At 43.2% G+C, this 15,377-nt stretch overlaps 1 protein-coding gene across 1 annotated transcript; it reads right to left on the bottom strand.

Annotated features, from left to right (window-relative positions):
- Positions 1 to 336: 336 nt before the first annotated feature.
- On the bottom strand, positions 337 to 7,444 carry LOC100304268 (putative ubiquitin carboxyl-terminal hydrolase superfamily protein). The gene is made up of 6 exons (NM_001165711.1): positions 6,971 to 7,444; positions 3,764 to 3,880; positions 2,296 to 2,394; positions 1,800 to 1,985; positions 1,532 to 1,713; positions 337 to 992 (listed from the first exon to the last, which is right to left on the bottom strand). Exons 1-6 carry the CDS (start codon positions 7,091 to 7,093, stop codon positions 593 to 595), a joined length of 1,107 nt encoding a protein of 368 aa, NP_001159183.1. The 5' UTR covers positions 7,094 to 7,444; the 3' UTR covers positions 337 to 592.
- Positions 7,445 to 15,377: the final 7,933 nt, after the last annotated feature.

The raw sequence follows: 15,377 nt of genomic DNA, 5'->3' as shown, positions 1-15,377 counted from the left end.
TGCAAACCGCGCGACGCGGCTGCCGACGGGCGACTAGGAAACGGGGCGCGTTCAGCTTGCCAGCACTGCGCCCGACAGGGATCCGCAGGAACAGCCATCAGTCGTGAGTATCAAAACACACATGGATTACCTGGCATCACTAGTCACCACACGTTCAAACATTGACGACAAATGCAAACTATTAGACGGACTTTGACAGGTGCAGCAAGCCTCCTCTGACGGGCGGATCATTGGAGGCTTGAAGCAGAAAATACAACTACATGAATCGACTGCACGCTAAACTGAAAAGGGGGGAATCAAACATGGCACAAGATCACTGGAAAATATGTACGTTGTGCTCAATAGTAAAGTCCAACTCTTTAGCCCTGAGAAGTTAAAAAAAATACACCTTATTTCATCGTTGGAGCTAGATTCCATTATCCCCTGTACACTGAAACCACCCAAAATCTGGCGTCCTCACCTCATACAACACCCCTTCGATTGACCCGTTTCCCATGGAGGTAATGAAATAGTAGCTGTGTAGGCACAAGAGTGAATTTGCAAGCTCCAAAGAGAAAAGGAGAAAAGAAACAAGGAAGATGAATAAACCCATCTAACTCTTCCCACCAAGCCCCTCATAAAACAAGATATACCCATGGTCTGTGTTGCCTGAGTATTCATGTGAGGAACCGAAGAATGTTTGTAGGGTCTGCTCTTCAACCATCTCGACGTTTTCGTCATCGAAGAACAACCAGTGGTTGTGGCTTTTGACAAGGCTTACATAGTGCCCATGGTTGGGGCCACTTCCAACATGGACCACGACAGCAAAGAGGGAATACTCAGTGTCTACATCGTCAGATGTATTACTGAGCTTCAGTTCCATGGGGAATACAACCCGGTATGAAAGCTTCTTATACCGGCCAAGCTGCTCAATGTACTTGAAACGCTTTAGATGGATCACCAGTATGTGGGGAGCCTTCTTGATCTTCATTCTCTTCTGTGCTTCTTGCAAACTGGAATACGACCAAATAATGGGGTTCAGCAGTAACAAAGAACTAAGGAGGTGTTTGGTTTAAGGAATCACTACATCCAAATTGAGGTGGTGCATCATGGGTTCATTCCTCAAATTTGGTGGGATGACCTCATTCCTCATATTAGTACTAACTAACTAATTATGAGGAACGAGGTGGTGATGGATCAACTCATTATATTCCACAAACCAAACAAAAATAGTGAGAAATGAGAAGATGATGGACTAACTCATTCCTCAAACCAAACACCCTATAAAGTCAAGATGATGGTCCCTTCCATACGGTAGCTATAGCATGATATTTTTCAAAATCTACAGCATAAATTGGGTCCAACAACTGTATGAGGGAACCAAGGTTACTAAGGTGTCAGGGTTCTTTGTGCTGTTGCGGAGATCTACCAAAACAAAGTGCCCCCAACAAGTAGGATAACAATGACCAGTAAAAATTGGCATGATTCTAAAGCAAATAATGCTGCTAATGATGACAAATAAATACAACCCAAGGGAAACATGTATAGTTACCTGCAGCATTTGTCACAGAAGAATTTATCCTCTGCGTTTAAAGTCTCTGTAGAACAGAAATTTTTCAGGCAGCTTGTGATAGAACTATTTTGTTCAATGTCAACACTAAGATCAAGAAACGTTTCATCCCTTGCAGTTACTGTTTCACATCTTAGGCATCTTGTTTCATTGGTCAATATGCCCTGGCAAAATTTGTATGCATGTAAGATGATGGTAACTTCAATGTAGAAGAAAAGATAAAAAAGGCACTTTTCAATAGTTCAGTCACCTGGAAATTTTTATGGACCAGAGTAACTGGTGGTTCTTTTTTAACTCCATTGGCTAAAGGTTGAACTGGGCCATTTGGAGCTTTTTCTGGAGATGATGATTGGGGTGAGTCCTTAGCAGCACTTGACTCTTTTTCCAGAATATCAACAAGTTCATTCAAAAGAAAATTTAAGAACTCGTGTGCATCCTACAAGGAACCATGGAGACATTTTAGTCAAGAGAAGTGGCTGTTTTGGAGCTACCATGAAAACTAATTCATTCCTGAAATGAGTGCTTTTCAAGCTACCATAATAACTAAAACATTCTACAATAGCAGAAAAATGTGGGCATATTGCACATGCAGCACTACACTAAAATAACTCATATCCATTACTTAAAAAAAAGTAAATATAGCTATACAGTTTGTTACTGTGTCAATCCAACACAGTGAAACCACCATAGTAACCATACTACAGCAGATCAGATGAAATACATTGCTATAACATGGTGCCAATTACCTGGTGCATGTAGCTGCGAAACAACTCATTCTGTTTCTTCACTCTCTGAACAAAACGTTTTGGAGCAATAACACCGGTCTTTTTCTTTGCTTGGCTTATCTACGTGATACACAATGACCACCTCTTAATTCACCTCTTCGTTCTTTATGGTGGCAATTTGCAATATCGTGCAGATTGCAGAAGTTTCACGTGATATACAAAACACTATGTAGTAACACTGACACACAAGCATGAAGTGAAACAATGCATTGACAACAAAGATGTCAAGTCAAAGATATTTACCATACAAATTTAAATGGCATCAGGATCATATTATATGCAATGTTAACAAGTCATCTGATCTGATTAATCGTGATAAATCAGGATGATTGGTGCTATAGCAATCGGTTATGCACTACCATAAGTCACAATTAGTCAGGCTGATAGGTGCCATGGAGACTAGGATAGATTAGACAATTTGATACATTGATTATATGTCAGGTAATTAGCAGTAGAACAGAACCCATTACCTTAAGCAAGTTGTCCAACAACCAATTGCAAAGCAAGAGGAAGTACAAAAAAAATATTTTATAGCTACAATCACAGAGCTCACATTAAGTACGACTTAGCATGAGATTCATTATCCAAATGCCCAATGGTGATGCTATCCAAGCATGCCACATGTGCATGCATGATGCGTCCATGAGTGGGTATGTTCTATGTTGCACGAATGTGGGTTTTCAGTTTATATGAGTAGTATACTATTATCTCACTGTAAGGTTGTCTCCAACAGCTTACTCATCCTATCTCCCATCTTATCTCCTATTTCAAACGTCACTATGTAAGCAGTGCAATCTAAAGTGTAAAACAGTATTTTGCACGACCATATGCACGATCTGCTGGAGACAACCTAAGTAGGAAGCAAAACTAATTTCCCAACAACTAATATATTGAACAGCATAAGGAACATGGAGTGCCAAGCAAAGAGCATATCCATGAATGGACCTCTATTGACAGTGTTATACAAAGAAAGCTATACATATACAGCTAGAATACTGCACATGTTAATATTTAGAACTTGAATGCAGCTAACAAAAGTTAGTAAGCAGGAATGCAGCATATATCCTATCAGGAAAGGGCCAGATAATTGGAGATTTTGAAACTCTTAATATATTTAAGCCAAAAATGTATCTGTCAATAACGAGAACTAATAAGCTCATATAAAAATATAGAGAAAATGAGAAGGATTTATTTCATTTACAGTGGGTAAACTCTACATGAGTATCATCACCTCGAAGCAAGACAAAATATACATTCTTTGTACACTTGTACCACAAGAAACTCGGATATAGCACTACAGCTGTTAACCTATGGAATCATTGTTTCAACCTCTAGTCCAAGTGATACCCAAAAAAGTCAAAATTCAACAAGAAATTACGACACTCTAGAGTCATTTATATCATTTGGTATAATCATATCTACATGTTACCTGCATAAAAAGGTCGGCCAAACAAGTCAAAAGATTTTCCTCAACGTCACCTGGAGTTTTGTTATTTGCATAATATTCCAGTAACTGCTCCCTGAATGGAATGCAAAAATAAAGTGCCTGAAACAAGAGTATCAGTAATCAGTGTCAGATTTATGTAACAAATGCATTTCACAGAAATTATGCCATACGAAATACTATATTGCACTGAGCTAGCATATGATTATGAGAAGTAGAAAGTATTGACCATTAGACAAAGTTATGCTACATTGATCTAGCTGGCCTTGGGTCGTTTAAGACAGCAATTGCAATTGCAATGCACATTAAACAATAAACATCATCCCTTAGTTTTTACACAGAACACAATGGTGCTGGTGCAGCAAGAGAATTTGAGAAAGTAAACACAGCAAATGGGAAAACAATAGGATTGGTTGCTATTGCCGTTCTTCACGTAGTGAACAAATAATGAGTGCTGGTAACTCAGAAGCAAAACATCTTATCCAATGGTGCTAACTCCATGGCAATAATTTGTTAGTTATCACAAGCCTAGCTAGCTGTTGCAATGTACTGTTAAACTACAGAAGAACGAAACTCAAAACCTAATTGGTTCATTGATTTCACTGCTAGCTCCAGACAGTTAGCAATTTGCTAAAATTTATCCAATTAAAATACAACAGGAAACCCACTAACTCAAGGATACCTAATACTACTTACATGCAAATTATCAACGACAACAGCAAAGCCTTTTAGTAACAAGCAAGTTGGGGTAGGGTACTTGCAAATTATCAACATAAAAAAAACTTTCAGCAAACACAAATTTGTGTATGTTCAGGAACCGAAGCAAAGAATGAAAATATTCTAAAGTGGACAAACACAGTGAACTGCAGATAGCTGCCTACCTCAGCACCTAATACTTGTATTAAGAAAGAAAATTTGCTTTCATACAATACAATATCATACTCCTTACTTTCACCTTTTGCTCCATCGTACCACATTCTTATATATAGGATTGAAGATCAACTGGACAGATTAGATCCAAAATCCAATCGACGCTCCTTTCATCTCTCCCCGTATTTCCGAACATTTCTTCTGCATGGAGCATTTATCTTTCTCGTCCCAAGCCAGTGTCACACCTCATCCCAACACCAATGCCTCCCAACCAGATCCACGCCTCCTGCAGCCACCACTGCCAAATCTGGTCATCCCCAACGAAGCCACCACCATATACAGTGGAAGGGTGGAAGCTTGAACCAGCAGCCACAGTATGGCTTCACAATTGTACTCTGACTCCTTGGGGACACTTGAATTGATGAGTTGCTGTGGTGCAGCAGTGGCGAGGAGTGACAAAAGGTGTGAGGATGAAGCTGGGGTGGTACCAGCGGGAAGTACATGGTGTTCTCCATGGTGTCAAGGCCTGCAGGGGTGGGTGCAGGAGGGCAAGAATGGCCAGAGAGAAGGAAGACAATGCAAGAGGGATGGGTGAAAAGGGACGGGGTGCAATGCTAAAGTAGTAATCCAGATATGGGAAGTGGTATGTTTACAAAACAGTTCTGCGAGAGGTATATAGGCAATTTGGCCACTAAGAAAAGGAAACCCTGTGAATTACTGGCTACCTAAAAAACTCAACCTGCGAGGGTAAGACCGCCACCCACGGCATTATATTAAGAAGACTTTCTCACATAGGTCGAGAAAACCCCCAAACCGCTGCCCCACCCATACACAGCGGCACCGTAGCCCATGTGAGAACGACCACGACCGGGCCGGGCCTTAGACCTGTGCTTTGGCGTGGTACAGACGAGGGGATTTTTTTAACCACAGCCTGAAATTCGCTCCCACGGGGAGTCAAACCCAGGACCTGAGGAGTGCTACTCAGACAACCTAAGCAACTCAGCTAGAGGCCCTTTCGCAATAACTGGCTACCTAATATGCTATGAGAAAATAAGACATGTTTTCAAAACAAAGTTTTGATTAAATGACTTGACTAGTAGCCGACAAATTCCAACCTAGGTATTCAAGTCACTCTTCTAGCATGACAACCTGGTGCAAATGGTTTGGGTTCATGCACAAGGAGATCTAGACCAAAGGTACATTAAATAATCGAGGCAAGTGAATCACGGTAAATCAGAAGCAATTAATTCCCAGAGTGGCAGTTTTTCAACAAAGAAACAGATACATGCAGGCATTATCTAGACACCCCTAATTGTCAAGCAGTCTTTGCATGAAGATTTTATCTGTCAAAAAAAACACCGGAGAGATAAGCACCTCTTATTAAATATTTCAGTTACATGCCACAACCAAATTAAAATTTCAAACCTGTGGATTCAAGAGCTATCATATAAATGGGTGGACCTGGGATGCAAGAGGATCGCGCTCATGTCCCACTACATGTATTGTGCTACTGGTTGTAGTCTGTAAGCGTGTTACAAATGACAAGTGTCCGAAAGGGTCCCTAGTAGAGTTGGTTAGGTGACTTCAATAGCACTCCTCAGGTCTTGGGTTCAAATCCCAGTGGGAGTGAGCAAATTTTAGATTGGGTTTAAATAAATCCCCTCATCTGTATCATGCCAAAACACAATCTCGGCCCAGGTCCTTAGTTGTTCAAATAAGGGCTACGGTACCGCTATCTATGGGTGGGGCAAGGGTTCAGGTGGGGGGAGGGGGTGTCTCGAACCACGTGAGGTCTTCCCTATCACACAATACCCGGGGGTGGTCATGCCCCCTGCAGGTCGAGTTCTTTACAATGACAAGTATTCAAAATGATGAATATCTATGCGTTTAACTCCTTGTATACTTCGTTAGGCTATGAAGCTAATGACGATGGTACAGAGCTAGCATGACCAAAAAATCATATGGCAAGCAACTGCCGCAACTCAGAACAGTTTGGACTCACATTACCAAAGGACTTCTCATATCGGCACATATGTTACATTACAGTAGCACGATATCGAATGCATTGAGCAACTAGTACTATACAAACAGTTCCGATTGATTTTGTCAAACTATTCTAATCATATCAGCACACACATCACGCTACGACAGCATAACTCGAAACTGGCGAACAAGTGCTAGAACATTATAATATCTAGCATATACACACTAAAAAACCCGAACAAGGCCGCTTCACTACACTGCCGCACTTACCAGTATCAAGCCAAGCATAACCAAGCATCAAATCTATTAGCTGTTGGTTTCAGAGGCATGTACCCATACCTGAAGGACACTGTTGCAGTAGCAAGTGTTGCCGAAGTTCTCGAGGCCGAAGTAGCGCTCGCCTTCCGGGAACTGGTCTCCGAGGGCCTTCTCAAGCTTGGAGCCGCTGGCTCCCATGACCATCCACCGGTCCCACCACCCAGAGGCGGCGCCGGCGAAGTACCGGAACCCTGACCCGAGCCCCGAGCGGCTCCTCTCGGCGGCCGACGAGGCCTCCACCGTGGGCGATCGCACCGGATTTGCCGTCCTAGGGTTTGGTAGCTCCCCGCGCGCGCGCGGCGGAGGGAGGGGGGAGGGATAGGAGTTGGCGGGAGGACGATGCGAAACCCTAGGGAGGGTTCGATCCGAGTGAGCGAGCGCGGCGAACGGTATGGCGAAGGAATCGCTGCTGCTGCTAGCACTCGTGCTGCTGTTCCTTCACTTCGGGGTTTCTCGCCTTTTTCCAGGCGATGAAATGGGAAGACGCTTGACTCAGATCGGGCTCCCTTGGTGGCTTGGTCGCTTGGTGGTTCTTGCTGTTTGTGTTCGACACTTATTCTGATTCTCTGTTAGAATGATTCTTCGAGATAAATGAATTTATGGCTGAAAATAATTCTCAAATACAACCATATAATAAATATATGAAAAGTCTAACTATATTGTGGAAGTGAATTAGGACAACTTTTTTTAGTTTCCAGCCTCCGGTTCATTTTAAAGAATATATGATTCTCAGAAAAATGTTGTTTGGCACTGCTATACAGATTCACTTTATAGAATCTAGTAACGAAGTTCTGCCAAACAGGGTATTTGTATGGTTCCACATTTTAAATTTTAATCATATATGTAAGATAATATTAATGTTATAATATATAATTAATATTATTAAACAATATTTGAATCTATTTTTGAAATTAATTTATTTAAAGATATAAATATTATAAATGTTTTTATGATTTTAGTTAAATTCGATAAAGTTTGACCGATGAAAATATCAACTATTTAAATATTTTAGAATGCAGTGAATATTTCTTTACTCTCTTTGTACCGCAGACGGTAGATCTAAGCGTTGTTGTGCTATTCCAATTCCTCCTATTGTTCCGTGCCTATGCACCGCAAGTCCGCAACCGTGGATGTGTTTGTTAATCAGTGGAGGAGAATGAAATGATTTCACTCCTATATCTCTACTATCTATTAAGAAGATAGTGTAGACTCCTGCCATGCCCTCGCTCGGCCCCTCCGTGCGCAGCCAGTCGCATACCGCGCTATCCACGTCTGTGCCCATGCGTCCTGCCGCATGGTGAACCCGCCTCCCCCTCCGTGCAAGTGCACACGCCAGCGAATGTTCCACGCTCGCCCAACCGCATGTCGCGCCATCTGCGCCTGTGCCCCGCCTCCCCCTCCGCCGATCGCACCGATCGGCGCAGCCCAACCGAATGTCGCGCAAGCTGTGACATCCTCATCCGTGTGGTGCCAACAACCACCCCCGCCATGCGCGACAAGCGACGGATGTGGCGGATAGTTGGTGGCATCTTGTATAATATGCCTACCTCCGACTCCTGCCAGACGCACGGTCAAGGAGGAGCAAGCCCCACTGCTGTCGGGAAGGAGGACCAAGCCCCCCCCCCCGCCGCCAGTGAAGACAGAAGAGGAAGCCCCGCCGCCGCCGGTGAAGACAAAAGAGGCCATCCTGCCCCCGCCCGTCCCATCCCCCACCTTGCGCGATGCCCGGTGCCTCGGTCTCTTGCCCTTCCCCATCACATCACTGAGGACCGCCATATCCTCCACTGTCACTGCTCCCGCCAACAACACATTCTCCCCGATGTGATTGTCACACAGCATCGCCCCAACATTGGCGTTGCCCCACCGCCCTCGTCGTCGGTTCCCCCACCATCCGTGCCGACCTTCCAAGTTCCAACCTCCTCCCCACGCCACCATCTGCGCCCCTTCCATCCTCGAGCCCACACCTACGATCCACAGGTGTTGTGCCTGCCATCCATGCTACCAAACAAACTTTGCATGTCGCACCCATTGCCGGTGCCCCCTTCTATCCATGCCCCCATCGTCCGAGAGGAAAAGGGAGGAGACGAGGAGCAGTCGCGCCACCGCGGTGGACGCAAGAGCAAGGCCAGAGCTACACCTGGACATACGCGAGGACGCTGCCAAGAAGAACAGGGAACCTGAAAGTCGCCTAGAGGGGGGTGAATAGGGCGAAACTGAAATTTACAAAGTTAATCACAACTACAAGTCGGGTTAGCGTTAGAAATATAATACGAGTCCGAGAGAGGGCGTAAAAACAAATCGCAAGCGAATAAAGAAGTGAAACACAAGGATTTGTTTTACCGAGGTTCGGTTCTCTCAAACCTACTCCCCGTTGAGGTGGTCACAAAGACCGGGTCTCTTTCAACCCTTTCCCTCTCTCAAACGGTCCCTCGGACCGAGTGAGCTTCTCTTCTCAATCAACCGGGAACCAAACTTCCCCGCAAGGACCACCACATAATTGGTGTCTCTTGCCTTGATTACAATTGAGATTGATCACAAGAAAGAATGAGAAAAAGAAGCAATCCAAGCGCAAGAGCTCAAATGAACACAACAATCACTCTCTCTAATCACTAAAGCTTTGAGTGGAATTGGGAGAGGATTTGATCTCTTTGGTGTGTCTAGAATTGAATGCTAGAGCTCTTGTAAGTAGTTGGAAGGTGGAAAACTTGGATGCAATGAATGTGGGGGTGGTTGGGGTATTTATAGCCCCAACCACCAAACTTGACCGTTGGTGGAGGCTTCTGTCGCATGGCGCACCGGACAGTCCGGTGCGCCAGCCACGTCACCTGGCCGAAGGGTTCCGACCGTTGGAGCTCTGTCTTGTGGGCCCGCCTGGCTGTCCGGTGGTGCACCGGACAGGCCCAGTAGGCTGTCTGGTGTGCCACCCACGCGTGCTCTGCTCCTCTGCGCGCGCTGGCGCGCATTTAATGCGTTGCAGACGACCGTTGCGCTCAAAGTAGCCGTTGCCCCGCTGTCACACCGGACAGTCCGGTGAATTATAGCGGAGCGGATTCCCGAAGCTGGCGAGTTCAGAGTTGCTCTCCCCTGGAGCACCGGACACTGTCTGGTGGTGCACGGGACAGTCCGGTGAATTATAGCGAAGCTCCTCTGAAAATTCCCGAAGGTGAAGAGTTGGATGTAGAGTTCTCTGGTGCACCGGACACTGTCCGATGCGCCAGACGAGGGTGCCTTCCGGGAAATCCTTTGCTCTCTTGATTGAACCCTTTTCTTGGTCTTTTTATTGGCTTATTGTGAACCTTTGGCACCTATAGAACTTATAGACTAGAGCAAACTAGTTAGTCCAATTATTTGTGTTGGGCAATTCAACCACCAAAATCATTTAGGAAAGAGGTGGAAGCCTAATTTCCTTTCAATCTCCCCCTTTTTGGTGATTGATGCCAACACAAACCAAAGCAAGTATAGAAGTGCATAATTGAACTAGTTTGCAAAATGTAAGTGCAAAGGTTACTTAGAATTGAGCCAATATAAATTCTCATAAGATATGCATGGATTGTTTCTTTATAATTTTAACATTTTGGACCACGCTTGCACCACATGTTGTGTTTTTGCAAATATTTTTGTAAATTCTTTTCAAAGTTCTTTTGCAAATAGTCAAAGGTAAATGAGTAAGATTTTGAGAAGCATTTTCAAGATTTGAAATTTTCTCCCCCTGTTTCAAATGCTTTTTCCTTTGACTAAACAAAACTCCCCTTTAATAAAATTCTCCTCTTAGTGTTCAAGAGGGTTTTAAGATACCAATTTTTGAAAGTGCTACTTTCTCCCCATTTTTAGAACACAATGAGATACCAATTTGAAAATCATAAGTTTTAAAATTTGGTGGTGGTGCGGTCCTTTTGCTTTGGGCTTAATACTCTCCCCCTTTGGCATGAATCGCCAAAAACGAATGTTTGAGTGAAATATAAGCCCTTTCATGAACTACTTTCTCCCCCTTTGGCAAATAATATGAGTGAAGATTATACCAAAAGACGGAGAGATGCTCGGAGCGACGGCGAAGGATGAGTGATTTGATGGAGCGGAGTGGAAGCCTTGTCTTCGCCGAAGACTCCAATTCCCTTTCAATACACCTATGACTTGGTTTGAAATTCACTTGAAAACGCATTAGTCATAGCATATATTAAAGAGACATGATCAAAGGTATATTTATAAGCTATGTGTGCAAGACATCAAAAAAAAATTCTAGAATCAAGAATGTTTAGCTCATGCCTAAGTTTGGTAAAAGTTTGTTCATCTAGTGGCTTGGTAAAGATATCGGCTAATTGATCTTTAATGTTAATATATGCAATCTCGATATCTCCCTTTTGTTGGTGATCCCTAAGAAAATGATACCGATGGCTATGTGTTTAGTGCGGCTATGTTCAACGGGATTAGCCGCCATGCGGATTCCACTCTCATTATCACATAGAAGAGGAACTTTGGTTAATTTGTAACCATAGTCCCTAAGGGTTTGCCTCATCCAAAGTAGTTGCGCGCAACAATGGCCTGCGACAATGTACTCGGCTTTGACGGTAGAAAGAGCTACGGAATTTTGCTTCTTTGAAGCCCAAGACACCAAGGATCTTCCCAAGAACTGGCAAGTCCCCGATGTGCTCTTTCTATTAATCTTACACCCCGCCCAATCGGCATCGGAATAACCAATTAAATCAAATGTGGATCCCCGAGGGTACCAAAGCCCAAACTTAGGAGTATAAGCCAAATATCTCAAGATTCGTTTTACGGCCGTAAGGTGAGATTCCTTAGGGTCGGCTTGGAATCTTGCACACATGCATACGGAAAGCATAATATCCAGTCGAGATGCACATAAATAGAGTAATGAACCTATCATCGACCGGTATACCTTTTGATCTACGGATTTACCTTCCGTGTCGAGGTCGAGATGCCCATTGGTTCCCATGGGTGTCTTGATGGGCTTAGCATCCTTCATCCCAAACTTGTTTAGAATGTCTTGAGTATACTTCGTTTGGCTAATGAAGGTGCCCTCTTGGAGTTGCTTCACTTGAAATCCTAAGAAATACTTCAACTCCCCCATCATTGTCATCTCAAATTTTTGTGTCATGATCCTACTAAATTCTTCACATGTAGATTCGTTAGTAGACCCAAATATAATATCATCAACATAAATTTGGCATACAAACAAATCATTGTCAAGAGTTTTAGTAAATAAAGTAGGATCAGCCTTTCCGACTTTGAAGCCATTAGCAATAAGAAAATCTCTTAGGCATTCATACCATGCTCTTGGGGCTTGCTTGAGCCCATAAAGCGCCTTAGAGAGCCTATAGACATGGTTAGGATACTCACTGTCTTCAAAGCCGGGAGGTTGCTCAACATAGACTTCTTCCTTGATTGGTCCATTGAGGAAGGCACTCTTCACGTCCATTTGATAAAACTTGAAGCCATGGTAAGTAGCATAGGCTAACAATATGCGAATTGACTCAAGCCTAGCTACGGGTGCATAGGTTTCACCAAAATCCAAACCTTCGACTTGGGAGTATCCCTTAGCCACAAGTCGAGCTTTGTTCCTTGTCACCACACCATGCTCATCTTGCTTGTTGCGGAAGACCCATTTGGTTCCTACAACATTTTGATTAGGACGTGGAACTAAATGCCATACCTCGTTTCTAGTGAAATTGTTGAGCTCCTCTTGCATCGCCATCACCCAATCTGAATCTTGGAGTGCTTCCTCTACCCTGTGTGGCTCAATAGAGGAAACAAAAGAGTAATGCTCACAAAAATGTGCAACACGAGATCTAGTGGTTACCCCCTTATGAATGTCGCCGAGGATGGTGTCGACGGGGTGATCTCGTTGGATTGCTTGGTGGACTCTTGGGTGTGGCAGTCTTGGTTCTTCATCCTCCTTGTCTTGATCATTTGCATCTCCCCCTTGATCATTGCCGTCATCTTGAGGTGGCTCATCATTTTGATTTTCTCCTTCATCAACTTGAGCCTCGTTCTCATTTTGAGTTGGTGGAGATGCTTGCGTGGAGGAGGATGGTTGATCTTGTGCTTGAGTGGGCTCTTCGGATTCCTTAGGACACATATCCCCAATGGACATGTTCCTTAGTGCGATGCACGGAGCCTCTTCATTACCTATCTCATCAAGATCAACTTGCTCTACTTGGGAGCCGTTAGTTTCATCAAACACAACGTCACAAGAAACTTCAACTAGTCCTGAGGACTTGTTAAAGACTCTATATGCCCTTGTGTTTGAATCATATCCTAGTAAAAAGCTTTCTACTGTCTTAGGAGCAAATTTAGATTTTCTTCCTCTTTTAATAAGAATAAAGCATTTGCTACCAAAGACTCTAAAATATGAAATGTTGGGCTTTTTACCGGTTAGGAGTTCGTATGATGTCTTCTTGAGGATTCGGTGTAGATACAACTGGTTGATGGCGTAGCAGGCGGTGTTGACCGCCTCGGCCCAAAACCGATCTGGCGTCTTGTACTCATCAAGCATGGTTCTTGCCATGTCCAATAGAGTTCTATTCTTTCTCTCCACTACACCATTTTGTTGTGGCGTGTAGGGAGAGGAGAACTCATGCTTGATGCCCTCCTCCTCAAGGAAGCCTTCAATTTGAGAGTTCTTGAACTCCGTTCCGTTGTCGCTTCTTATTTTCTTGATCCTTAAGCCGAACTCATTTTGAGCTCATCTCAAGAATCCCTTTAAGGTCTCTTGGGTTTGAGATTTTTCCTGCAAAAAGAACACCCAAGTGAAGCGAGAATAATCATCCACAATAACTAGACAGTACTTACTCTCGCCGATGCTTATGTAAGTTATCGGGCCGAATAGGTCCATGTGTAGGAGCTCCAGTGGCCTGTCAGTCGTCATGATGTTCTTGTGTGGATGATGAGTGCCAACTTGCTTCCCTGCTTGGCATGCGCTACAGATCCTGTCTTTCTCAAAATGAACATTTGTTAATCCTAAAATGTGCTCTCCCTTTAGAAGTTTATGAAGATTCTTCATCCCAACATGGGCTAGTCGGCGGTGCCAGAGCCAACTCATGTTAGTCTTAGCTATTAAGCAAGTGTCGAGTTCAACTCTATCAAAATCTACCAAGTATAGCTGACCTTCTAACACTCCCTTAAATGCTATTGAATCATCACTTCTTCTAAAGACAGTGACACCTACATCAGTAAAAAGACAGTTGTAGCCCATTTGACATAATTGAGATACGGAAAGCAAATTGTAATCTAATGAATCAACAAGAAAAACATTGGAAATGGAATGGTCAGGTGAAATAGCAATTTTACCCAAACCTTTGACCAAACCTTGATTTCCATCCCCGAATGTAATAGCTCGTTGGGGATCTTGATTTTTCTCATAGGAGGAGAACATCTTCTTCTCCCCTGTCATGTGATTTGTGCAACCGCTGTCGATTATCCAACTTGAGCCCCCGGATGCATAAACCTACAAAACAATTTTAGTTCTTGACTTTAGGTACCCAAACGGTCTTGGGTCCTTTAGCATTAGAAACAAGAACTTTGGGTACCCAAACACAAGTCTTGGAGCCCTTGTGTTTGCCCCCAACAAACTTGGCAACTACCTTTCCGGATTTGTTAGTCAAAACATAAGATGCATCAAAAGTTTTAAATGAAATGTCATGACCATTTGATGCATTAGGAGTTTTCTTCTTAGGAAACTTAGCACGGGTTGGTTGCCTAGAGCTAGATGTCTCACCCTTATACATAAAAGCATGATTAGGGCCAGAGTGAGACTTCCTAGAGTGAATTCTCCTAATCTTGCTCTCGGGATAACCGGCAGGGTATAAAATGTAACCCTCGTTATCCTGAGGCATGGGAACCTTGCCCTTAACAAAGTTGGATAATTTCTTAGGAGGAGCATTAAGTTTGACATTGTCCCCCTTTTGGAAGCCAATGCCATCCTTGATGCCAGGGCGTCTCCCACTATAGAGCATACTACGAGCAAATTTAAATTTTTCATTTTCAAGTTCATGCTCGGCAATTTTAGCATCTAATATTGCTATATGATCATTTTGTTGTTTAGTTAAAGTCATATGATCATGAATAGCATCAATATCAACATCTCTACATCTAGCACAAATAGACACATGCTCAACGGTAGATGTAGAGGGTTTGCAAGAATTAAGTTCAACAATCTTAGCACGCAAAATGTCATTGTTATCTCTAAGATCGGAAATGGAAGCATTGCAAACATCTAATTATTTAGCCTTAGCAAGCAATTTTTCATTTTCAATCCTAAGGCTAGCAAGAGAATCATTTAATTCTTCAATCTTAGCAAGTAAATCAACATTATCATCTCTAAGATTGGGAATTGAAACATTACAAACATTAGAATCAACCTTAGCAATTAATCTAGCATTTTCATTTCTAAGGTTGGCAATCAAATCATGGC

Source organism: Zea mays, chromosome 2 (genome assembly GCF_902167145.1).
Source record: "Zea mays cultivar B73 chromosome 2, Zm-B73-REFERENCE-NAM-5.0, whole genome shotgun sequence".
NCBI lineage: Eukaryota > Viridiplantae > Streptophyta > Magnoliopsida > Poales > Poaceae > Zea > Zea mays.
Note: the sequence above shows the minus strand (reverse complement) of the source record. Positions and strands in the feature narration are given on the sequence as shown.

Excerpts from the sequence above, each read along its gene's own strand:
- LOC100304268 (NM_001165711.1), bottom strand. The coding sequence starts at position 7,093 with ATGGTCATGGGAGCCAGCGGCTCCAAGCTTGAGAAGGCCCTCGGAGAC. Across the intron at positions 3,881-6,970 it reads ACTGCAACAGTGTCCTTCAG|GCACTTTATTTTTGCATTCC; the intron begins GTATGGGTACAT and ends CTCTTGTTTCAG. Across the intron at positions 1,714-1,799 it reads TGGTCCATAAAAATTTCCAG|GGCATATTGACCAATGAAAC; the intron begins GTGACTGAACTA and ends AAATTTTGCCAG.